General features: G+C 42.1%; 1 protein-coding gene across 2 annotated transcripts in view; it reads right to left on the bottom strand.

Moving 5' to 3' along the window:
• PPP2R2C (protein phosphatase 2 regulatory subunit Bgamma) overlaps nt 1–22,870 on the bottom strand; it is a 413,824-nt gene extending 390,954 nt beyond the window's left edge. The window contains exons 1-2 of one of the 2 annotated variants that reach the window (XM_027836654.1): nt 22,785–22,870; nt 22,485–22,565 (exon numbers count right to left, since the gene is read on the bottom strand). In XM_027836654.1, coding sequence (XP_027692455.1) covers nt 22,485–22,565; nt 22,785–22,800 — 97 coding nt within the window. In that variant the 5' untranslated portion in view covers nt 22,801–22,870. Of the gene's footprint in view, nt 1–22,484; nt 22,566–22,784 lie in introns of those variants that run through there. The other variant, XM_027836657.1, reaches the window with a different exon arrangement.
• Between the last annotated feature and the right edge of the window lie 4,479 nt (nt 22,871–27,349).

Below are 27,349 nucleotides of genomic sequence, written 5' to 3'. Positions count from 1 at the left end.
AAACACCAGGTCCCCTATTCCAGAGGGCCAGACACACCTGCAAACTGCATTTCCAGTACAGAGGCAAAATGGGAAAATGCCCTTGCTACATCTCACCTGGAACATCCCTGCTCCAGGACACAGTGCTAACATCCCTTTGGGAGTACTGTTTCATTGCATCTAATAGTATGTAAACGGAGAAGACATGCCCTACAGCAAGCTCCAGATATGCCCTTTAAAAATGCTTGGATGGGCAGAAATGCCAAGTAAGCTTTTCTACTACCTGTCTAGATGAGCTAACAACACATCACAGGCACTCACATATGAAACAGACACAGGAGTAAATATACGTTGCCAGCCGAGTGGTGCTTATCTGATGCCACCTTTGACTGTGGGATAGAACCAAGTTGGAATAATCTTGGCGTGTGACAGGGAGGAAAATATATATGTTACATGCTTTGTGCTCCTTAAAAAACCGTATGCAGTTCACTGTCAACACCCTTGTCCTTTTAGCACTATGGAAAAGAAACTTGTCCTGATGTAGTCCCCATGACAGATGGACAGACAGGCAGATAGCACACTATCTCAGGGGTCAAAATCAAGGTGATCAGAAATTACTTGGAGCTGTTCTTGCTATACCAACTGGCTCAATGGGTAATTTTGCACAAGGTACTTTGCTACTCTCATAGAAAAATTGGAATCCCATCAAAGGGAAAGGGCTCTGGGATCCATGAATGACGAAACAGGCTCTACTTTCTATATCTAGTAAGGAGTGGATTCAGGGAGGAGGAATGGTGGGCTATGTCCCTATGGCTGCCCTACGAAGGATACATATCACTCTCCAACTACCTCATGTAGAGAACAAGAAGAAAAGAAACTAAGGATAAAAAAGGGATTAGTGGAAGGGTCTGAAAACACTGAAAAAAGGGTGTCAGAGCTGAAAGGGACCACGGAACAAAGACTGTCAGATCTCTAAAGGGCCTTCAGACAAAGATCATCAAAGAAACTTTTGGAAGGCAACTGAGGGCTCATCCCTCACTCTCTCCCCCTCATCCCCACCCCATAGCCCAATTGTTTCTAAGTCCTATTGATCTTAGCTTTGTAACATTTCTGGAATATATCCCCTTCTCTCCTCTGACACTACCACCCTGGTGAAGCCCCTTAGCACCTCACACCTGGATTCTTTCAATAGCCTTTAGGTGGGTCCTTCTCAAGTCTCTCCCCACTCTCATTCACCCTCCATTTGGCTGTCAAAGTGATTTTCCTAAAGCTCAAGTATGACCAAGTCATCCCCCTTTTCAATAAACTCCAGTGGCTCCCTATTACCTCTTAGATCAAATAGAAAAATCCTGTCTGGTGTTTATAACCTGGCCCCTTCCTACCTTTCTAAACTTCTCACACCTTACTTCCTCCCATGTATTCTATGCTCCAGAACAGTGGCCTCTTTGCTGTTCCTAATACTAGACCCTCCATCTCCCAACCCTGGGCATTGTCACTGGCTTTCTCCCATGCCTGGAATTATCTCCCTCCTCACCTCTACCTCCTGGCATCCCTGACTTCCCTTAAGTTGCAGCTAATATTCCACTATATGCTCTCTCCCCTCATATCTCATCCTGCTAGCAGAATGAAGGCGGTATTCTCAGGATGACTCCTTAAAGAGAAATCTTAAGAGAAGGGGAAAGGATTAGAGACAATAGAACTGAATAATCGGGCTTGTGAATATTCTTTTCTGGAGCTTGATTTAGAAGCCTTGGTCCAATTTGATTATTCTTCTTTCATTATTCTTTTGGTTCTTCAAATTCAGTGTCCCAAAGGGAAAGGGGAGAAAAGATAGAATCTAGGCAAACTGCAATGGCTAGGGAGTAAAAGAAGGTAAGATGAAAAAATGAAGGACCCTCAAACACCAGGATGAAAACATTATACTCGTTCCACTAAACAAGAGTAAGTGACCATTGTTTTCCAGGACCTCCAGGAAACCAAGTAACACCACCTTCCCGATTGTCTTTGGAACACAGCATAGTCCCCTCCAAAAAGGCAGTCCTCTCCAAAGCTCAATCTAACTTAATGGCTGTGAAGAGGACTTTACACCTACCATTCAAATGGAAAGACCACTGGACTGGGTATCACCCAATCACAGATACAGAGCTGGAAGGAGCCTTCCTAACCATCTAGCCCAACTCCCTCTTTTTACAGGTGAAGAAACTGAGGAACAAAAAAGTTAAGTTACTTGCTCAGGGTAATATACATCACAACAGAGACAAGATATGCACACAGGTCCTCTCTCTCCAAATCCTAGACTCTGCTTTGTATGACACTGCCCTTCACAGTCCAAAGAGATAGATTCTAGCTCTGGCCCTGCTAATGACTATTCATATGACCACAAGCAACTCTTACCCTTAGTTTCTTCAGCTACAAAAATGGGTATAATAAAATTATTTTTTCCCCTCCTTCCCCTATGGTGGTTCTTAGGATCCAATGAGATATTGAATGTAAAAGCATTTTGTAACCATAAAATGCTCTTCAAATGTGACTTATTATCAATATCATTTGTTTCAGAGATTGACTAAGTATTGGAGAGCTTCAAATTAGAAGACTTAATGAAACAAATCATTTTGGTGATGGACTATGACTAATGAATACAATTTCAGGGATTTTACTGGTGGGGGGAGCAACCTATTAAGGCATCTCTTTCTACCAAAGTACACTGTCAACTGTCCTTCAGCTTACAGTTTTAGAGAATTCACTGAATCACTGACAAGATAAGTGACATGTCCCAAGTCTTCTGCCCATATATCTCAGAGGCAGAATTTGATCTCAGCTCATCCTGATTCTGAGACTGACCCTTTTTCCATTACACTGAATTACTACTATGCCTGCTGCTGCTACTACTACTACTATTACTATTCCTTCCCTCCTCCTCCTTCCCCTCTTCCTTCCCCTCCTTCTCTCCTCCTCCTCTCTCTCTCCCTCATGGCCCTCTCTTATGCACTCATCACGTTCTATTTTATATCACATTCATTTGTGTATGTGTCTTCTAGGTATGAGGGAGATGGGAAGTGTGGAGGAGAGACCATGTTTTGTCCTTTCTGATTCTCCCGAATGGTCTTTAAGACAGGAGGTGTTTAATAAATATTTGCTGAAGGAATGAATGAGTAAGCGTGTGAATGAATATACAAGCAGTTCCGCTTTAAATCAATTAACAAGCATTTACTCCTATGTGCCACCAGGGGGCAATAGAAGGAAGACAAAGAGCCATTAACCAAATAGGAACTTGGTCCAAAACTAAGGCTTTTAAGATCTAAAAGCAACCCTACCAGCCTCATTTCTGATCCCCAAGGGCAATCCTCCTACCCAACATAGTGGCCTCTCTACCCAAGGCTTCAGTTAAGATCTCTACTGATGGACCCAGCCAGTGAGGTTAGGATCCGAAAGATTCCCCATCCACCCACCCAAGACTCTGTCAAATCAGATGCAGCCCCAGGAGCCCACCATTCCTTTGAATCATGGAATGTCCTGTATAGGAGTTTGCACATTTAAATACTAATTCTCAGAAAGGGGTCCTATTTTAAATCTTTATCAGAATTCTACTTTCTATTGACTTTTCAGGTTACAAAGCATGGAGCAGTGGTTAGAGAGCCCACCTCAGAGTCAGAGAGAACAAAGTTCAAGTCTAGCTTCCAATACACTGTCTGTGTAATCCCTGGCAAGTCATTTAACTTTTGAGTTGCCCCAACTGTATGCAGTCGGAAGTGACTGTTCTACATTGGTAGAGAGAAGCTTCTCAGTGAGGGTTCCCTATACCAATGAAATTATATACCTAGTCCTCCCTGCCTCCAAAAAATAAACCTTTAAAGACTACAAAACTTTCATCACCATCACTCTGTGAGGAAGGCAGTATCAACTAATGATGTTATTGTGATAACAGTCATGATTACCAATAACAACTCCTATTGATATTGTGCTTTCTCGAGTGCTTTCCCCGGATGACTTTGGAAGGAAGCAATGCAAGGTATGGACATTTTACAGGTATTTAAAATGGGTTCTAAAATATAGAGAGAATTAAGTCAAATTTATAAGAATACAAGCCATTCCCCAATTGATAAATGGTCAAAGGATATAAACAGGCAGTTCTCAAATGAAGAAATTAAAGTCATCCATAGTCATGTGAAAAAATGCTTGAAAGCACTATTGATTACAGAAATTTAAATCAAAACAACTCTAAGGTACCACATCACACCTATCAGATTGGCCAACAGGTTAAAACAGGAAAATGATAAACATTGGAGAAGATGTGGGTAAATTGGAACACTAATGCATTGTTGGTGGAATTCTGAAATGATCCAACCATTTTGGAGAGCAATTTGGAACTCTACCCAAAGGGCTATAAAACTGTGCATACCCTTTGACCCATCAATAGTACTTCTAGGGCTGTATCCTAAAGAGATCATAAAAATGGGAAAAGGACCCACATGTACAAAAATAAATAGCAGCTCTTTTTGTGGTGGCAAAGAATTGGAAATTGAAGGGATGCCCATCAATTGGGGAATGGCTGAATAAGTTGTGGTATATGAATGTAATGGAATACTATTGTGCTATAAGAAATGATGAGCAGGAGGATTGCAGAAAAACCTGGAGAGACTTGTATGGACTGATGCCGAGTGAAGTGAGCAGAACCAGGAGAATGTTGTACACAGCAAAAGCCACATTGTGTGATGACTAACCTTGACAGACTTAGCAATGCAAGGATCTAAGACATCTCCAAAAGTCTCATGATGGAAAATGCTATCCACATCCAAAGAAAGAACTATGGAGTTTGAATGCAGATCGAAGCATACTGTTTGCTCTTTTTTTCCTTCTGTTTTGTTTTGTTTCCTCTTTCTTGTGGTTCCTTCTATTGGTTCTAATTCTTCCTTACAACATGACTAATGTGAAAATAAAAATAAAAATGAAGAAATTGGGACTCAAGAAAGGTCAAGTAAGATGCCCTCCATAACGTGGCCCTTCCTACTTTGCCAGTCTTCTTATACCTCACCCCACGTACTCTGCGATCCAGCAACACTGGCCTCCTTGCTTTTCCTGGCACTAAATATTCTTTCTCCCATCTGGGGCATTCCCCCCGGCTGTCCACCATTCCTGGAATGTGCTCCCTCCTCATTTCCACCTCCTGGATTCCCTGGCTTTCTTCAAGTCCCAGCTAAAGTTTCACCTTCTACAAAAAGTCTTTTCCCATCCCCCTTAATATTGATGCCTTCCCTTTGCTGATTATCTCCTATTTAGCCTGTATATAGCTTGTTTGTACATAGTTATTTGCATATTTTCTCCCCCATTATACTGTGAGCTCTTTGAAAGCATGGACTGTCACGTCTTTTCATTGTATCTCCAGTGCTTAGCACAGTACCAGGCTCATAATATGTATTTAATAAATGCTAGTTGAATGACTGACCAACAGTCATACTGGTAGTTAGCGACACAGCAGGCATTTCAAAGTCACTTCTTCTAATTCCTCTTTTAACTACACCATAGTATCCCTAACCCTCACTAGGATGAAATACAGAGCAAATCATAGCATCTCAGGCTTAGAACAGGAAGGGACCTTTCAGGTCCAACTAGTCCAATATCTAGTCCAATTTCTCATTTTACAAAAGAAAAAAATAAAGGCTCTTAAAGGTTATGGGACTTGCTGAGGGTGGCACAGGTAGTAAGTGGCAAAGCTGGGATTTGAATCTAGGTTGTCTGTCTGGATTCTGTTCAAATCCAGCATTCCTTCCACTGTACCATACTTGGCACATTATACCTGTATTTCACAGCTCTGTCCAAGGTAGACTCTGTGGGGAGTTACACACACACACACACACACACCACCACCACCACCACCACCACCACCACCACCATCACTACCACCACCAATGGAATCATAGAACTTTAAAGCTGGAAGACAACTCGCAAATGACCTCATTCCAAAAGCCCATTTTCCAGAGGAGAAAACTGAGGGACCTTAGACATCACCAATTTCAAGTCCTTCATTTAAGAGAGGAAGATACTGAGGAGTCTTAGAGACCATCTAGTCACTAACTTTCATTTTACCTAGGAAGAAACAGAAGTCCAGAGAAGAGAAATGATCTAACTGCATTTAAGAAATGAAAACCTTCCTTTTCCATGCAATGAAAGGGTCAGAAGTGATGGCTGACACAGTTGATTACACACGTCTTGCAAATTTTCACAGCCACATAATTCAGCAATTGAAATTCAGCAAAATTCAGCATCTGCCAGTATGGAACACTACTGATTTATAGAAATCATTAGCTGTGAATGCCAGAATGCTTTAGCAAGAAAGGAAGCTCACTCGTGTTACCATAGTTTCCCCTAATTTGGGAGCAAAATCATGATTTCCTTTCTTGTTGCAGCACTATGAATCAAGCAATCTGACACTTAGTGAATGTTCAACAGATATGCATATATACAACAATGGCAAACACTAGAAAAGAGAGGTTGCCCCTTGTAAGCGGTAAGGGGGCTGCTTACAAGTAAGTTGCCTGGACTGTGACCATGCTGGGACATTTCATTTCAATTCAGTTCAATTGAGAAATATTATTAAAGGCATACTATCTGCAAGACACTCTGCAAGATGCTGGAGATGCAATGATAGAAACAAAACATTCCCTGTCCTCAAGAAGCTAACAATCTACTAGGGACCTGCACCCAGCTAAGGAATTATAGGGGAAAGGAAAAATCAGCTGCATGCTCTAGAAATATTTGAAGAAGGAAAAGCAGTAATTAGAGGGACCAAGAAAGGTTTCAGGAAACAGATGGCATCTTAGCTGAGCTTGAAGGAAGACAGGAACACTGTTGTATGTGTATCCTCAGGACCTGACACAAAGTAGGTGCTTAATAAAGGCTAGCTGATTGATTCTAGAGGTGGGGGATAAAAAAAAAGTGTGCATTCCAGACATGGATAAAGAGATATGCAAATGCAGAGGTTGGCAACAGAATGGCAAGTTCACTGAACTGCAGGCAATTCAAGTTGGCCAAAATGTAGGAGTGCTTGAAGGGAAATAATTTATATAAAGGTATGTGAAAACCAGACTATATGTAGTGCTTTAAGCTACAGTGCAAAGAAACTATGTTTTAAACTAAAATAAGGAGCCATTCAAGGTTTTAGAAAAGAGGAGTAACATGGTCTGATACATGCTTTAGGAAGATTATCTTGACAGCTATGAAATGGACATTTAAGAAAGGAGAGAAACTGGAAACTGAACTGGGAAGGATAATTAAGAAGTAATTACAATAGTTTAGGGGAATGGTGAGGAGACCCTGAAATAGGATGACGGCTGTATGACTGGAGAAAAGAGGGTAGACGGGAGAAAGATTGAAGAGGTAGAAATGGCAGGACTTGGAAACAGATCAAATATGCAAGAGGAAAGTGTGGAAGATAAATCTGAAGTTTCAAGCCTGTTTGACTAGAAACTTTTAATGCAAATAAGGAAATCTGGAAGAAGAGCAAGTTTAGAAGGGAAGAAGATAAGTTCCATCTTTGACATGATGATGGGTTGTCCAAGTGGAGATGTACATCAGGTAGCTGGACATTAGGGACTAGTACTCAGGAGAAAGACTGTCACTGGGTATGTAGATTGGGCAGTCATCTTCATAGAGATCATTGAACTGACGGGAACTGAAGAGAGCAAGAGGGAATGTGTAAAGAGAGAAGTGAAGGCAGCCCAGGACTGGACTCTGAGGGCCAGCCACACTTAGAACATGGGAGAGAGATGATAAGCCAGCAAAGATGAGGAATAGCCAGAACAGGAGAAGGACAACCAAGGCAGGACAACATCATGGAAACTGAGAGAAGAGAAAGTGTCTAGGAGAAAAAAAAGTGGTCAACGTTTTGAAAGTCTTCAGAGAGGTGAAGGAGTAGGAGGACTAAGAAAAAGTCAGGCAGTTTTAATAAAGTGAAGGACTTGGACTGCAAGGGGTTGAAAAGTGAACAGGTTTTGAGGAAGGGGAGGCAGAAAGTGTTGCCAACTCTTTTAAGAGTTTGGCCATGCAATCATCAAAACTACTTGGTACTGGGTAAGAAATAGAGTGGTAGATCAGTGGAATAGGTTAGGTACACAAGACACAGTAGGCAATGACTATAGTAATCTACTATTTGATAAACCCAAAGACTCCAGCTTCTGGGACAAGAACTCACTATAAAAACTGCTGGGAAAACTGGAAAACAGTATGGGAGAAACTAGGCATAGACCAACATTTTACACCCTATATCAAAATAAGGTCAAAATGGGTATATGATTTAGATATAAAGTGTGATATCATAAGCAAATTAAGAGAGCAAGGAATAGTTTACCTGTCAGATCTATGGAGAAGGGAGGAATTTATGACCAAACAAAAGACAGAGAACATTATGAAATGCAAAATGGATAGCTTTTATTGGATTAAATTAAAAAGGTTTTGCACAAATAAAACCAATGCAACCAACATTAGAAGGAAAGCAGAAAGCTGGGAAACAATTTTTACTGCCAGTATTTCTGGTAAAGGCCTCATTTCTAAAATATATAGAGAACTGAGTCAAATTTGTAAGAATACAAGTCATTCCCCAATTGATAAATGGTCAAAGGATATGAACAAGCAGTTTTCAGATGAAGAAATTAAAGTCATCTATAGTCATATGAAAAAATGACAAAACAGGAAAATGATAAATGTTGGAGAAGATGTGGGAAAATTGGAACACTAATACATTGTTGGTGGAGTTGTGAAATGATCCAACCATTTTGGGGAGCAATTTGGAACTATGCCCAAAGGGCTATAAAAACGTGCATACCCTTTGACCCGGCAATAGCACTTCTAGGGCTGTATCCTAAAGAGATCATAAAAATGGGAAAAGGACCTACATGTACAAAAATATTCATAGCAGCTCTTTTTGTGGTGGCAAAGAATTGGAAATTGAGAGGATGCCCATCAATTAGGGAATGGCTGAGCAAGCTGTGGTATATGAACGTGATGGAATACTATTGTGCTATAAGAAATGATGAACAGGCTGACTTCCGAAAAACCTGGAAAGACTTGTATGGTCTGATGCTGAGTGAAGTGAGCAGAACCAAGAGAACGTTGTACACAATAACAGCCACGTTGTGTGATGACTAATATTGATAAACTTAACCCTTCCTGGCAATACAAGGATCTAAGACATCTCCAGAGGCCTTGTGATGGAAAATGCGATGGAAAGTTCTTTCTCAAAGAAAGAACTATGGAAGCCGAATTGTTATTTTTTTTTCTCTTCTGTTGAGTTTTGTTTCCTCTTTCTGGTAGTTCCTCCTATTGGTTACAACATCACTAATGTGAAAATATGTTTAATATGAATGTAAATGTATAACCTATATCAGATTGTGCACCGTCTTGGGGAGGGTGGTGGGGAGGAAGGGGGAGAAAAATTTTAAACTCAAAAGCATATGGAAGTATTTATTGATAAATCAAAATAAATTAATAAAAAAATGCTCTAAAGTACTATTGATTAGAGAAATCAAATCAAAACAACTCTGAGATACCATCTCACATCTATCAGAAAGGCTAACATGACAAAACTGGAAAACAATAAATGTTGGAGAAGATGTGGGAAAATTGGAACACTAATGCATTGTTGGTGGAGTTGTGAACTGATCCAACCATTCTAGGAAGCATTTGGAACTATGCCCAAAGGCATACTCTTTGATCTAGCAACACCACTACTAGATCTGTATCCCAAAGAGATCATAAAAAATGAAAAATGACCCACATGTACAAAAATATTTACAAAAGCTCTTTTTTGTGGTGGCAAAGAATTGGAAATTGAGGGGACACCTATCAGTTGGGGAATGGCTGAACAAGTTGTAGTATATAAATGTAATGGAATACTATTGTGCTATAAGAAATGATGAGCGGGCAGATTTCAGAAAAACTGAGAAATAGTTGTACGGACTGATGCTGAGTGAAGTGAGCAGAACCAGGAGAACGTCGTACACAGTAACAGCCACAGTGTGCGATAACTGACTTTGACAGACTTGGCTCTTCTCAGCAATGCAGGGATCTAAGACAATTCCAAAAGACCCATGATGGAAAATGCCATCCACATCCAGAGAAAGAACTATGGAGTCTGAGTGAGGATCGAAGCAAACTATTTTCACTTTTTTGTTGTTTTACTTCTTTTGTTCTGATTCTTCTTTCATAACATGAATAACGTGGAAATATTTTAATGTGATTGTACATGATTGTACATGTACATCAGATTACTTGCCATTTTGGGGAGGGGGGAGAGGAAGGAGGGAGACAAAAATTTGGAACTCAAAATCTTATAAAAGTGAATGTTGAAAACAAATTATATATATATGTACACACACATACATATGTATGTACACACACACATACACACATACACACATATATATATATATTTGGCCATGAAAAGAAAAGGAGATATAGAACGATCATTTGAGGGGATGACAGAGTCAGCTGAAGGTTTTGGTACAATGGAAAGAGTAGAGAACTTAGAAGCTCAGGACCTGAGGATGCATCCTGACTCTGCTACTTCCATATCTGTGTGACCCTGGACAAGTCAATTAACCTCTCATGGTCTTGGTTATCTCATCTCTAGTCAATCAACAAACATTTATTAAGCATCTACTAGGTGTCAGGCATGGTCCTAGGCACTGAAGATACACAGACAACATTGGTCCTCTCGTCCCTCAAGGCTCAGCTAAGATATCAGGTACTCCCTGAAGCCTTTCCTTATCCCCCTCTTCAAATATTTCCAGAGCACTTGGCCTGATTTCTTCTTTCCCCCTTTACTCACTCTCTGTGCGCAGGTCTCCAGCAGATTGTACACTTCTTGAAGGCAAACACTGTTTTTATTGTTCCTTACTCAGCATCTTACAGAGTGCCTTAGAGGTGGTATGCCTTTAAGAGATGTTTTTTTCATTAAATTTGAAATGAAATGTCAGGTGCTAAGGACACAAATACAAAGAATGAAATAATACCTACTCACAAGGAGTTACATTCTAAGGTCCCTTCTAGATCTCTAGACCTATTGATTCTATAACCTAAGCATGTTTGTAGGGGGGTTGTGGGGGAGGAAAGAGAGGGGGAAAAGGAAGAGAAGGAGGAGGACAGGCAGAGGGAAAAGGAGGGAAAAAGAGCTAGACAGAGGGAGGGGGAGAGGGAGAAGTAAGGACAGAGTGAGAGCAGGGACAGAGGGAAGGGGAGGAGGAAAGGGAGGAAAAGAGATTAGCAGGGAACATTCCCCGTGGGGAACAGGAGGGGATAGAACCAAGAGCACAAATAGAAGGGAGAAGTTTTGAGTAGTGATGTACTGAAAATGAAGAAGCTCATGATTGATAGGCACATTTTGTTAAAGGTTAGGGCACTGTCCCAACTGGAACCGCCCAGGCCCCAGCTGGAAATTCTTTATTCCTTCTCAACCCGAGGTGCTTATAAAGCAAAGAGGGAGACAGTACACAGTGGTCTGAGGATGTCATCATATCCACTGTGGCTCTGTGTTCCTAAATCAGCAGCACACTTTGCGCTGTAGCCTGGGACCTTATTATGTTGGAATGGTGGGAAGGGAAAGGGAAAGAGGGGATTTCTTCTGTAGGTGATTGCTCAGGTCCAGCCAATCTTGTGAATTATACTCGGGGTTAGTTCTTTATTTACTTTTGCCATTTCCTGATATAGTGCATCAGCTACAGAAATGTGAGGGTCCAAACATGGGGGTTCCACTCTACTGTCCCTGATGAGAACCATTAAACATTCATTTAAAACCATTACTGAGTTTGATGCTAATTGACAGCTCAGTCAATAATGCAGCAGAAATAGGAAGAGGGAAGTTTGTTGTCTTTATCGGAGAAGGGACAAAGAGATTTTTCTGTCCCCCTTAAGTATTTCAGGCGGGAAGGCGGCCTCATCACAAAATTTGCCAAACAACCCAGGATGGTCTTCATAATTTTGCACATGGTGACATCTATAAATATTACAACATATGTTGAACAAGAGGCCAATGTCCAACAGCCTAAGAGATCATCCATCCAATGGAAAATAGAATCACAGACCCTTAGAGCTGAAATGGACCTCACAGCTGAGTCTGGCCCTTCATTTCACGTAGAAACAAATTAAGGCCAAAGTCTCATCGCTATCCAAAATGGCAGGTGTAAATTGTCACATCCAAAGACACTTACAGTCTTTTTCAACTTGTCCCCAACCTACCTTTCCAGCCTTATTAGTCCATTATTAGTTTCTTCATATGTTCTACAATCCAGGGAAACTTTTCTTCTTGCTGTTCCTCACATATGACGCTCCTTCTCCTGTCTCCATGATTGCAAAGGCTGTCCCCCATGCCTGGAATTATCCCATGCCTCCTTATCTCTGCCTCCTAACATCCCTACTTTCCTTCAAAATTCAGCTCAAATTTACCTTCTACATGAGGCCTTCCTTTATTTCCCCCATCTGCTAGTGCCTCCCCATCTCCAAAAAAAAAGCTACTTTGTATTTCTCTTTTATGTATCTTGTTTATAATTATATACAGACATGTATTCCTCCCAAATAAAATGCAGCCCTCAAGAGGGCAGGAAATGCTTCCTTTTTGTCTTTGACTAGTCCCCACTGCCTAGTCCTAGCACAGTCAGCCTTAATAAACTCTTGCCAACCAGATTGACTGAATCATTCATAGTGTGAAAATGTTACAGTAACAGTTAAGTCAAGCTACAGTCTTGAAATCCATGACCCATTTCCAGCTGCTGTGGGTTTCTTGGTTTCCACAGAATGCTGCACATCAGCAGTCCCTCGGGCTGCTACAGATTAACTGACCCATACCTGAATATAAACAAATTAACATAATGGAGAACGCAAGTGCTGGCCAATACCAAGTACGAGCTTGCACAGAGATGTTCTCAGGTATTTTTAAGGAGCGTCAAAACAGAGCCGATAACTGTTCCTGCTAATTGGACTGTGACCCCACGAAGCATTTCCATATATTTTTCACATCTGTACCTTGTGCAATTCAATTAGACACAGCTGACTCTGTCTCAGGGTGCATGGGACACCAAAGGTACACCAAGGGAAGGGGATGCCTCTATTATCTCCAACTTCCCTCATCTCAAAAGACAAGCTTTAGTGGCCCTTCCCCCCCGCCCCCAGCCTGGCATTTAAAGCCCTCCACAATCTAGCATCCACCCAACCTTTCCAGGCTTACTACATCTGACTCCCCTTCACGCACTCTTCACACACTTAGAGATTCTGCAGAATGCTAGAGATGAAAAGAACCTCAATGATCAGCATGTCCAATCCCTCCACTTTTCTAAGATCCAGAGAGAAGTAACGTGACCAGCACTACACCAGATTGTAAGTGAGTCAGAGTCTGAACTTGGAATCATATTCATGGATAGAAGCTACAGCCCTCCTGGAGATATTCATGTTCTAATCTAAGCTTTTGCTTAGGTCAGCCTGTCCTGACTGTCAGACATTGTTTCATATAGACTGGTTCCCCCCAAATCCCTATCAGAAGAAACAGCTAATTATTCTGAAGGTAAGTGGCAGGATACCTGTTTAGGGCTGTGCGGATATAAGAGTAGAAACAACTACTTACATTGTTAAGACAGGTAGGTGGTATAATGGATAGAGCACTGGGCTTGGATTCAGGAAGACCTGAAGTTTAGATTCTGCCTCAGACACTTACCTACTCACTGTGTGACCCTGGGCAAGTCACTTAATCCTGTTTGCCTCAGTTTCCTCATGTGTAAAATGAGTTGGAGAAGAAAATGGCAAACCACTCCAGTATCTTTGCCAAGAAAACCCCAAATGGGGTCACAAAGAGTCAGACACAACTGAACAACAACAATTTACATTATAGTTATTATATTTCATCCTACTGAGATGAAGTGATGTGCTTATACTAGCCATTTAATACTTACAACAACCCTGTGATATAGGCAGTGCAAATATTATCCTCATTTTATAGATGAAGAGACTTACATACTTATATACAAATTGATGTGCCCATGAAAACAACTAGAAATCAAGAATTGAACCCTAAAAGACTTGGGTTACAGTTAGTTTAGTAAAGTAAAATGGATAAAGAACTCTACCTGAAATCAAGAAAATTAGGTTTGATCCATGACACTTAGTAAATGAGCAAGTCACTTCATCTTGCTGAGCCTCAGTTTCCTCATCTGTAAAATGGCCAGCATCATACTTGCCCTATCTCAAATAGTTGTTGCAAGGGAAGCATATTGTGAAATGCTATCAGAACATGAGTGGTTGGTTGTCCTAGTCCCAATTAGGTGATAGTGGGCAGATCCCTAAAGCAGACCAAGTCCAAAGCTGCTTCTTTCCCAAAATATATGGCAACATTATGAATATCATTATTTGCCTTCTTGAAAAAGCTTGAATTAAAGAGGGGTAAAGAGGATCAACAGTGGAATAAGAAAGAATTGGAAACTGAAGGGATGCCCACCAATTGGAGAATGGCTGAACAAGTTGTAGTATATGATTATGATAGAATGCTATCGTAGTATAAGAGATGACAAGCAGGATGATTTCAGAAAAACCTGGGAAGACCTATATGAAATGATGCAAAGTGAAGTTAGCAGAACCAGGAGAATATTGTACACAGTGACAGCAATATTGTACCATGACCAAATGTGAATGACTCAATTCAGTGATCTAAGACAATTCCAAAGGACCCTTGATGAAAAATTCTATCCACCTCCAGAGAACTGATGAAATCTGAGTGTAGATTGAAGCCTACTTTTTTTTTAACCTTCATTATGTTTCTTGGGTTTTTTAAATTTTTTTTGCAACATGACTAATATGGAAATATGTTTTGCATTACTTTACATGTATGAATGATATCATATTGTTTGTCTTCTTAATATGGAGGGAAGGTGAGAGGGAGGGACAGAATTCAGAAAACAAAAAAATGTTTTAAATCAATGTTAAAAATAAATGAATGAACAAACAAATAAATAAATGGAGAAAATGGTATAGCCAGGCTTACTTCTCATGTTCAGCCCTCCTACCCAGCTGGAATTTGATTCCTTCGCTACTACCATTTGCTGGAGTACAGAATTCTTCCATCATAGAAGAGGTAGCACTCCCATATAAAGGACTGTAGAAAGAGCACTTAAATTTTTGCTGCCTTTTCCTGGCTGATACCATTGCCTGGGCTTGAAGAGCCCTGGCATGGGAATCACTGAGGTTAACTTTAACTACCCTGGCCCACATGTGTAAAATTTACACCCACCCACACACACACACACACTTTTTTACCTGAACTTAATTTCTTGTTCAATCATTTCAGTTGTGTCCAACTCTTTGTGACCCCATTTGGGGTTTTCTTGGCAAAGATATTGGAGTAGTTTGCCATTTCCTCCTCCAGCTCATTTAACAGATGAGGAAACTGAGGAAAATAGGGTGAAGTGACTTGCCCAGGGTCACAAAGCTAGTAAGTGTCTGAGGCCAGATTTGAACTCAGGAAGATGAGTCTTGGTGACTCCAGGCCCAGCACTCTATTCACTGCACCACCTAGCTGCCCCCTGAACTTAATTATAGGACCTCTGAATTATAGAACTCATACAGTGTGTAATCAGTCATTCAGTCAGTAAGCAATTTTATTATGTGGTACTTTAAGATTTATAAAACTCTTTACATATGTTAGATCACCACAACAACCCTGTGAGATAGGTGTTATTATTATCCCCATTTTACAAATGAGGACACTGAGACTGAGAGCCATCAACAGCAAGTATTCAAAGGAGGATTTGAATTCAGTCAGGTCTTCCTGATTCCAAGCCCAGCACTCTTTCACATGACCATCTAGCTGCTACATGTCTTACTATGCACTTGGAACTGTGCAAAGTACTAGGGAGACAAAGAAAGGCAAAAAACAGTCTCTGACCTCAGGGACTTCCCATTCTAATGGGAACACACAAATAACTTGGTGCATACAAGACATATACAGAGTAGGTAGAGGGAAAGCTGAGAGAGGAAGGCGTTAGAAGGTGAGGGGACCAGCAATGACTTCCTGCAGAACAGAGGACTTGAGCTGAGCCTAGATGAATAAGAATAGTATTCACAATGATAACATGTATATTTTAAAGTTTCCAAAGTGTTTTCCACATAATAATCTGATGAAATAGATGATGTAAATATTGTCACCCCCATTATACAGGTAAGAAAACTAAGGCTAAGAGATGTGGTAATTTGCCCAGTTTCAAAAAGTTATTATCTGAACCTGAAATTCTAGTCGAATTCTGGCCAAATGCCAAATGCAAAGCTCCTCCTGCTATACCATGCTGTCACAGAGAATCTTAAAATCCTAGAATTTGTCAGCTAGAAGACCTCAAAGATCAACTAATCTAATCCCTTCATCTTCTAAATGAGGACACTGAGGCTCAAAAAGGAAGAGAGTCATGTCCAAGGACACACAGATAATAAGCAGCAGAATCAGGGCGTGAAAACCGTTTTCCTAATGAAGCTACCACACACTAGGCTGCAGCCCATTGCTGCTTGGTGGCAGAAAACATCCTTTACCTCTCTCTAATCAAAGTAACATTTGGAGTCAGAGGACACAGGTACGAATTCTGCCTCTGACATTTACTACCTCTGTAATATTAAGCAAATCACCAAACCTCTCAGGCCTCAGTTTCCTTGACCATAAAATGAGGGGTTAGATAAGACGGTCTCTAACATTCCTTCTGGCTCTAAACCTAGAACCCTACGATAAACTTGTCATATAATATTGTGAGCCATAAGGTCCTTGGTATGTCCAATTCCCCTACTAAACTAGTAACTCTCAGGGATCAGGGACTGTGCCCAATTTTCATCTCCCTTCCACTCCTGACCTCCCCTCTCCTCACAGAAGGAGCTTCCACAATAAAATTGAAAATAAGTAGTATGGCATGGTAGCTGCTGCTGTATCTCTATATAATTGATCCATACAGGACACATAAAAAGGTATCATGGCATAGCAGAAAGAGTACTGAATTTCCAGTGAGAAGGCTTGGCTTTAAAGCCTAGCTCTGCTATTTACCACCTGGGTGACCCCGGACAAGACTAACAGATTTGGACTTGGAAGATCTCGGTTTGAATCCTGGGTCTTCTACCTGTAATTTCTTTGACCTTGGGCTTAACCTGTCGGTGCCTCACTTTCTCTTCTTTTTTTTTTAATTTTCACATTAGTCATGTTGTAAATAAGAGTTAGAACCAATAGGAGGAACCACAAGAAAGAAGAATCAGAACTCTGTTTTCTCTTCTGTAAAATGAAAGGGTTAGGCCGCTAGTCTCTCTCTGAAGTCTCTTCTATCTCTAAAGCCTGTGACTTTCAATCTTTATAGAGGAAACTGAAGTCTGTTATCTGGCCTCAGATGAAAGTACAAAAGTTTTCTTACATATATTGACCGTTTCTAAGAAAGCAGGAGAAAAGTAGTGATTTTGACATGAATAGGTTCTTCTGCTCAATGCAGATGATCATGGCAGACTTTGGGTGGGGCACCCAAATGATGAGAACCATCAATTCACATTTCTGCTGTGCTTTCAAGAATACAAAGTACTCACAACAACCTTTGGGAGGCAGCTAGCACAATTATTATTTCCCCCCTTCTACAGAGGTGAAAACTTAGAAACTTTTTTTACAGAAGAGGAAACTTAGAGTTAGTAATTTGTCCCTTATCACACAAGAAGTGGTGGAGGCAGGATTGGAACTCTTTCAACTACACTATGGGAAATATCTGCATTGACTATATTAATCCTGTCATTGTTGAAAGGGCTACAGGACTCTGGATAAACCTAAAAGACAAGTCCAAGAAGTAAGGGACTACACGGTGGAAAGCTGGGTAACCACAAGCATCGCTAGAAAACTTCCAAAGGATCATGAGATTTTAAGTTAGAAGCCACCTTATAGATATAGTGCAGGTTCCTGATTCTGGTCTAATCCTTTCAACTTGCAGATGAGGAAACTGAGGCCAATGGAGGTCAAATGACTTGCCCATGTAGTAGTGGTACTACTACTAGTAGTACTATCCACTAGTGAAATATTTTAAATTCAGGTCTCCTGAGTCCAAGGTCAATGCTCTTTGAAAACACTATGTTTCCTCATCTGTAATCTAGGTGGCATCATGGATAGAGTACTGGATTTGGAGTTAGAAAGCCCTGAATTCAAATCCTGCCTCAGACATTTACTGTGTAACTCTGGAAAAGTTATTTAAGCTCTCTCAGTCTCAATTTATTCATTTGTGAAATGGAAATAATAATAACACCTACCTCCCAGGACAATTGGGAGGATGGACTGAGGTAACCTCTGCAAAGTGTTCTGCAAGCCTTAAAGAGCTATACAAATGTTAGATATTATTATTATTATTATCATTAATATTTGCATTTCCTACCACCCTGAAGCATTGTAAGAAAAAACAGATAATATAAGAGATGTGAAAATGTGCCAAAATACTAGGTAAATGTGAGTTGCTGATATAGAAGAGGGAAAGGAGAGTTTCAGATGTATAAACAGGTATATCCCTTAGGAAATTAAGTAGTACTATGGCTCCCAGAAGGAAATGGTGATGTCTCAAGGCCGGACTGAGTGTTGTGTATCCAGATTTCCACTCATTAGCATTTGTTGCCTTAACAATTGCTGTCAACATATCTCCTGGGAAGGAATCACAGAGTCAAACCTAAATTTAGAAACCCTGTAAGTGACAAACATTCCAATGTATTCAGGAAACTATTTATGGAAAGTGAATCTGCATTAGAGTTTTTTAGCCCAAAGGCAGAAGATCCCTCCCAACACTCAAACAGAAAAGGAAATAGGCAGAAAATTTGTCAGAGACTATAAATTTTCAAAATACAATGTTCATGACACACAGTATGCCAGTGATTAGCTGTCCACTGCTTATATTACCATAGAGTCATGGACCTCACTGCCACAGTCCTGAGTGGCTAAAAACATTAGAATTTCAGAAAAATCAAACTTAAAAAATAAATAAATAAAATGAGCTCTAAAAGATTTCATTACCAGGTAATCATAACTACCTTCTCTGGGGTCCAAGTTATTGTCTGAAAGAGAAAATACATACATATGCACACAAACAACAAAACCACTATTAAGTTCATTAAAATAAAGCATCTCATAGTGCTTGGATAACTACCAACTGAACGTTTGTGAGTCACCAATATTTACTAAGGTCCATTGTGAAAAAGAAGGCTGTGTAAGCACTTGCAAAGCCACGATGGAAACTGGAGAGCAATTCTATCCCTCAGGGCCTTTGAGGAGTTCATAATCTAACTATGAAGTTGACAATGACCTCAGGAAGAATGATACTCAGAACCGAGGCTAAGCAAAACCTCTAGAGGGAGGCCCATAGAGAAATCTATTATCTTGATGAGCAAAACTTTTCATAGGCAAACACTTTCTTTGCACAGATGCGATGTCACAGAATCTCAACGTCTCCAAGTTGGAAGGGACTGCTGAAGTTAGCTAGTCCAATGCTCACCTGACCTCTATAACCCTCCCAGAAAGTGATCATTCTGTATCCTTGTGAAGATCTTCAGGAAGGGAACCCACTATCTCCTAAGCCAGACCATTCAATTTTGGGACACTCTAATAGAGGTTCTGATATCTAATGGGTAACCCCAAGTCCCCTTAGTTTGAGAAAAATAATTCAGACCAACTTAAAGTGACAAGAGGAAACAAGCTGTTAGCATCAGGTATGAAAGGAAACTATAATTATGGGAAAGCCTATCTGGAGTCAAAAGGTCTATCTTTAAATGCTGGCTTTGTTACTTTGGTGACTCTGTGTTGGTGAACAAGTCATTTCACTGCACTGGGTCTCAGTTTCCTGATCTGCAAAATTAGAGGACTGGATTTGATGATCTCTAAGTTTCCTTCCAACTCTAAATCCTATAATCCTATTTTATTGGCATATCCAGCAAAACATTGTCATTGACCAGCATCTTGCAGGATCTCATACGTCATCTCACCTCTTACACCATCTGGTTCAACCAGTAGTTGACCTAGAATCCTTCTAAAACATCCCCAGGAAGTTGTCCTCTGGCCTTATGGTGGCCTTAGATGAGGCTGCTAGCCAAGTTAGCCTGTCCAAATTTGGATACCTCTAGTTAGTGCTCCTAATTCTACCACATGGGGGACAATGAAATGAGTCAAATCCCTCTGGAAGATACATGCAGAGAGCTATGCTATTCCCAGTTGGTCTCCTCTTATTTAGGATCCAGAGTCCCAATTCATTCCACTAAGCCAGGTATGGGTTAGGTTTGGGGTTAAATTACAGTGTTCTTTGCATTACAAAAGATATACTGTGGTTTTCACCTGGAAAATGGAAGGAACACTGAGGATATTTAGCTTAGGAAAAAAAAGACTTGGAGAAGGGGCCATGACAGGTGCCTTAAAGTCTCTTAATGGCTATATACAGGGAAAGGGTTAAATTTGTGCTTGGTGCTGAAGGACAGGACTCATACCAACAGGCTGAAGTTTCAGGGAGGGAAACCAGCTCAGTCTAAGGATCACTACAGGTTCATAAGTTTTGAACTAGAAAGAACCTTGGAGATCACTTAGTTCAATTCCTTCTTTCTAGAGATAAAGAAACTGCAGCGCAGAGGTTGAGTGACTTGTCACCCAGAGTCCAACAGCTAGTCAATGTCAGAATGAGGATTTGAACCCAAGTGTCTCCTGGCTCCAAGTTCAGTTGACTTTTTATTGTACCAGCTAACCCTCTTTTCTAATAATTAGATATGTTCAAAGGCAGAAAGTACTGGGGTGGGGGGAGGCAAGGCAGGTTGGAAAGAGGTCCCTGTCACGAGAGTTCTTCAGATTAGCTGAAGATTTGTCAGCAGGGCTATAGACAAGGTCCGTGCTCTGCATAGGAATTAGACTGAACAGACTCTTCAGTCCTTTCCAACTCAGAAACCCTAGAAGTCTATGACTACGAGAGAAAAACCCTACTTGGAGCTTGGTACGGATGGCCACCCTGTCCTTCACGTGAAAGTTTCTCCTGAGCTGTGCCTAAGGTAATGTCAACTTGCAAAACAACATTGGAGCCTTCTATTGTGAATCCTAATATTATATCATTTTGCTGTGTAGGAGCTGGGGAAGGGAGGAGGCATTTCCTATGCAGTCTCACAAAAGAGCAGGACTTTTAAATGGGAATGAAGTCCACAGAAATAAAATTTTAAATGGATCACATAGCTTTGCAAATAAAAGCTCTCTTCAAGAAGGAGAGGGAGGACTCTGCACCTTTCATAGTACATGCAACCAGGTTGGATAGTTACATACATGTCAAGAAATGGTTTTAATTTCCTGCAATAATCTCTCCTGCTCCCTGTTTTAGCTGACAATGCAAAAAAAAAAAATGTTTCTCAGTGCCTGGAAACACACTGTTGCATACAGATGGAGTTTCCTTTTAAGACTTTTCAGCATTCAAATGCCTGGAATCATCCTTCCATTTCTAAGGGCTGTTCTGTTCTGTCTGACCACACAATCTTGCCCCTATCGGTGTAAGAAATTTCTCAGCAGTTCCTGCCATCTGGAAAACCCTTTTAGTATCTCTGCCTACTGATCTTGCATTCTCTTCCAAATCTCAGCAGAAAACAGATTGTTGGGTTTTTGGTTGGGTTTTTTTTTTAGAGGGGGGTCGTGTTATTTTTATCTACACATCCCTCTTAACTGCCCCTCCTTTAACTACTGCCTCTTTGACTTTGGTCAGTGCACCACCCCTCCCTGAGCCTCAGTTTCCCTCCTCTGTAAAGTGAAGGGAAAGGCAAAGTGGACGAGATGATCTCATGTCCCTTTAACCCCTATGATCCTGTGGTTCCAAACATAATTGCTTGGCATTCATAGGATTTAGAGTTAAAAGGGACCTAGGAAATCACCTTGTTCAACCTCCTCATTTTACAGAGAAGGAAACTGAGGCACGGAAACGGGAAAGTGGCATGTGTAATTCACAGGAAAACAGCTCCCCCAAATAAAAATAGCCCACAATTCTAGTCCTACTTGGCAAGTTCTCTTGATCTCTCGATTCCCCAAAGCACTTCGGAAGTATGGCCTGGAGTGACTAAAAAAAATCATTCACCCAGCTCTCCCTAGTTTCAACTCGGACAGAAGAGCAAATGCAGCTGAAATCCTATTGCCAGTCTCTAATACTCTCTTAGAGCAAAGTACTTCTCTTCAGTCACCGACCCAAAATTAACACCTCTCCCAACCACTCCCCATTCTTCCACTCCTCCTCTCCTACCCCTCCCCCCTTCCCCTTCCACACACCTCCATCTGAGCCACTTTGACCAGATGAAGACACCAGCAGAAACCTTTCAGGGTTACCAGGAGTTCCAACAGGATTGACACGGTCCATGTAGGCGCGGCCTCCCCGCCTTCCCACCCGTCCTACTCTCCAAACCAAAGAGAATTCTCGGGGACAACTGCCCAGCCCCAGCTAGTCGGGAATAGTCTTCGCTATTACTGCGCTGGCTTTGCTGCCCCTTACCTTCGGAGACTTCAAACTCCGCTGTCCCATTGAGCTGATACAAGCACCAGTCAACTTCCTCTTCGCCTGGGGGGCCGCCAGCTAGCAAACAGCGAAGGGAAAGCTCAGTCAGTAACTTTAGACCCCGGCTAGGAGCCCGCGCCTCTGGCCCCCAGCTGCGGGGGGAGGCTGGCAGGCAGGCTGAGAGGGCTCTAGGGAAGGGTGCGATGGGGAGCATCAGCTGGGAAGAGGGGGTGGGGTAGGGGCGGGGAAGACAAGGCAAAAAAGAGGAGAAGAAAAAAAAAAGCAGCAGCAGCTAACCCGGCTTCTGTGACATGAGTCTGACGGAGACTCCTGACAGAGGGTTGGCCAAGAAAGGAGTGCGCTCCGAGGTTGTTTCGGTGTCAGAGCCAAGGGCTCCCTGGGGTGGGCGCGCAGGGCGCCAGGCGCTGCTCCTGCTCGCCCTCCTGCTGCCAGCCCTCCCTCTCCTCCTGGCAGCCCTCACCCTCCTCCTCCACCACCTCCTCTCGGCTTTGGCCCTCTCCTTCCTCCTCCTAGCTCTCTCCCTCTCCTCCGCGTCCTCCTCCCTCCTCTCCTCCCGGCAGAGCTGGGTGGTACAGGCGGGCAGCGCAGACCTAAGCAGCTGCCCGGGGGAGGAAGCGGAGGAGGGCGGGGAAGGCTGGAGGCAGGGAAGGCGGCTCCACTCCAGCTCGGGCTCCGCCCGGAGGGCGGGGAGGGAGCCTGGGCGCCTGCCTGGGGTCTCCAGGGTTCCGCTTGCTGTCTCTTAGCTCGGGCCAAGCCCCAACAGGTGGATGGATGGCTGTACGAATGCGCCGCCCAGAAGAGAGCGAATTGGGGGAGGGGGAATTGACCCTCCTGGGACCTCTCTCCTGGGGAGAAATTAAACCAGGCGCCCCGCAAACCATCACTCCACCGCCCACCCCTCACCACCGCCTCGCCTGCCAACTAGGAGTGTGGGGAAGGAGTGACAAGTAGCAGAAAGCTAGCAGGGCATCTTGGGGTCAGGAAGCAGAGGGAGGTAGGAGAACAAAACTTGGCTTGAAAGTCAGAGGATCTGGGTTCGAATCCCCTTCTTGAGGAGTCAGGTTGTTCCTCGGTAAAACGAGGTGAACCTTTTCAGCTCTCAAGTCCCGTGAGAATCCTTTTCTTACTTGGTTGTGTTTGGACTGGAGAAGTTCTGGGGAGATTGCTTAGTGTTAAAAATCTCCTCCACTTGGTTGGCAACTTCCACAGAAAAGGGTACCCTACGCCCCTCGGACCCACGTGTTTGTTTTGAAGAGTCTGATTTCTCTGGCCCAAGTTCTTTGGGAAGGAAAGAAAACGAGGGAGCCTTTCTTCTGGCCTCAGGGTAACGTAAGATGGGAGGATATTAACTCCCCTCTGCTACCTAAGACTATCTAGTGAAGGGCCCCTTCTTCCCCTCTCCCTGGCTCAGCGTGTAGGGCTGGCTCACAGAGTTCTTGGGTCAGGGAGAGGGGACAGAAGGGACAGGAATGCCAGGAATGATCTCGGGGGAGTAGAATTTGTCTCATATCCATGTTGGGTTGTTTGCTGAGGAAAGCAGGTATGGTACACACCAAGTTGGGGGTTTTTTTGTTGTTTGTTTGTTTGTTTGTTCCCAATAGACCCCGTGCCTGGAAGAAGGTCAGGCATTAGAAGGAAAGAGAGACCAAGAATCAGAAGGAAGAGGCTCCATGATGGCTTCGGGAAGAAGGGAAAGACCCTAGGCCAGATTTGTTTGTTAGGATCACAGAATTTTGAGCTGGAAGGGATCACCAAGTCCAAACACATTTTAAGATAAAGAGACTGAGACTGAGAGGTGTCTAAACGCAAACATGCAGCAAACTCCAGAACCAGGATCCAAGCCCAGTCTCCCCTCTGCACTAACGCCAGGGCTATCTCCATTATCTTAAGTGACTATTAGGTGACTACCAGCGAGAAGTATTAACCGTAAGGCTGGCCTCAGACCTGGTGTTCTGAGTACTAGGAAGGGACTCCTGCCCCCTGAAAAACCAGCCTCACCACTGCCTCCTAGATGACGGAAATTCCACCAGAATTGTTATTCCATCAGAATTTTTTTCTTTGAAATGAAACAGAGCATTTGCCCTCTCTTAAAATGTAAATGCCTTTGAGAAGTAAATCAGTTATGTCATTTGCACCTCAGTGAAAATTGGCTTCTCAGAATCTTTCCAAGGACAGCTCATCTCTGCAACCCTTGAACATTTACAGAACACCTTCTTCATTACAGCCCTGGGAGGTAGGGAGGTAGGGAGGTAGGGAGGTGGGTAGATGGGTAATAGGTAGGTAGATATTATTGTCCCAATTTTCCAGATGACAAAACTGAGGCCAGAGGTTGGAAAGTGTCACAGAGCTAATGATTGATCACAGCAGCCTCAGGCTCAGGCCTTCTTTGGACTGTAAGAGTAAGGTTGTCCCATTATGAACCTCTGCCTCCAAAGTATGCCTCACTCAGGCTAGGAGTAGGTTTTGATAGGGGGAAGGTAAAGAGAGCAGAGAGTAAGAGGGTACTTAGGTGCCTGAGAGAAGAGGGCAAGGATCTAATGAGATAATGTATTAAAGCCAACTATTATTAATTTCTATATTTACTAATTTTTGTTTTCCCAGGGCAGACTCTGATGGAGCCGTTTCTTCAAATGGACAAAGGATCTTGGCACTACCTTCGAAAAGCAGTTCAGGGGTAAAAATAGAGGGAAACATTTCCTCTACAGGATTTACAATATCTTGTTTTTCCTCCACCAACAACTTATTCTGAAAATAGGAAGAGGAGAGACCTCAGCATAAGCAAATTGGCAATTTGGGCATTAAAGATTTGTGTCACGGTAACAATCTGGTTTCCTCCAGACCACTCTGTTGAAGTGGTTCTCAAAATTATTGGCACAGTGGATAGAGCCCTGGAATCCAGAAGACCTGAGTTCAAATCCGGCCTCAGACACATAACACTTACTAGCTGTGTGACCCCAGGCAAGTCACTTAACCCCATTGCCAAGCAAAAACACAAAACAAAGCAAAACAAAAATTACCTCCTAATCACCAACTCCAAGGTTCTATTGGATTCCAGGCCTTATACCCCTTTAACCCTCTTTTATGTCTACCTCCCCCACCTACTACTAGTGCCTTCCGCTCTAAGGCTATCTTCCATCTGCTCTGTATTTATTTGTTTTCATTATTATATAAGCTTCTTGAGGCTAAGGACTATTTTTGCTTTTTCTTTGTATAACCCTCACTTTGCAAATGTTTATTATGTGCACATAATAAACTATCAAGAAATGCTAGTTTATTGAGTGATGGATTGATTTGACATTGTTCTACTCCGGATTTCTTGAAATTCCCTTGGTTTTTGCTTTCCTGGCTCTCTCGTTCTCTTTGGCCAATGGTCCCTTTTCCCACTCCCTAAAGGCAAATTCTCAGTGATGCAGTCAACTTCCCCTCCAATCTATCCTACACACTGTTGCCAAAATAACAATTTTAACAGGTACCTCTCTGGTCATTTCACTCTCTGACTCAAAATGACTTCCCACTTCCCATTTGTTAAAATGGTTTAAGAGTCTTTGGCCCAGTATTCAAAGCCTTTCCCCAACAATGTTCCAACCTCAAGCTTCCTTTTTCTTGATCTTATGCTCTAATCAAACAGGGATGTCCACTGTTGTCCCAAAACTTCCTATTTTCTTCTGCCCTCGTGCCTTTGTAAGCCTTATGCTATATCAGGGTAAATTGTTATTATTTTCTTTACTAGATTGTAAAGGCAGATTGGCATAATAGCCAGCTAACTTTGGGACCCAGGAAAACCTGGATAAAAGTCCACCTCCTTTTATATTATATACAAGTACTGTGTGATTCTGGGAAGGCCTCTTAACCTCTCAGTCCTAGGCAACTAAGACCATGAATTGCTGATCATAGATAAAGGGAGTTCACTACACAGATAATAATAATTAATCAGGGATGGGCTCTGAGTGAATGTAAATAGCAATTGTTTCTGTTTTGACTAGAAACCCTGAGGCTCTTCCCCTCCCGGATTGATTTTTTTTTTTTCTATGTAAAAGAGACCATTCTCTGCCTCATTTCTTACATAGCCTTGATTACTGAATGGGAGTTGCCTCAATATAACTGAGACTTGTTAAAGACCTTAGCTTAAAAAGGTCAAGGTCTCGCACTGAATCCAGGGCCATCTCCAGTCATCCTGATCTCTCTTGACACTGGACCCAGATGGCACCAGAGGAGAAAATGAGGCTGGTGACTTTGCACAGCCTTCCCTCACTTAAATCCAATTCACCTGCATGTCAAGGCATCACCTCTCCGATGTCATGGTCCTTTTCAAGAACAAAGGACAAAATAACAAAATAATTAATAAAAATAATAGCAACTACTATTTACATAATGCCTACTATGTGCCAGGTACTGTGCTAAGCACTTTGCAGATATCTCATTTGATCCTCAAACTACCCTGGAAGGTAGGTACTATTATTATTCCCATTTTACAGATAAAGAAACCAAGGCTGACAGAGGTCACCCCAAGTCACACAGATAGTATCAGAAGTCAGATTTGAATTCACATCTTCCTGACTCCAGGCCCTCTGTTCTATCTGCTGTACCACCTAGATGCCTCTAATAGATAAAATCACCGGTTTCAAGACAACAGAAAAAAACTACATTGTATATTCAGAAAATGTATCTTATTTATCTTTGCATTCCCCAGATAGCATTGTTCATCAAGGTTGGGTGAATGAATCTGTAACAGTCTGGTATAGTGGAAAGATTGCTGTGTGTAGAAACTGTGGTGTTGGGTTCATTGTCCTAACTTACTGACGCTGTCTAACATTGGCCAAATTACATCACTTCTTTAGTTC

This window comes from Vombatus ursinus, unplaced genomic scaffold (genome assembly GCF_900497805.2).
Source record: "Vombatus ursinus unplaced genomic scaffold, bare-nosed wombat genome assembly UNPS02014818.1, whole genome shotgun sequence".
Taxonomy (NCBI): domain Eukaryota; kingdom Metazoa; phylum Chordata; class Mammalia; order Diprotodontia; family Vombatidae; genus Vombatus; species Vombatus ursinus.
The sequence above is the reverse complement of the archived record's forward strand: the minus strand, read 5'-3'. Positions and strand labels throughout refer to the sequence as shown.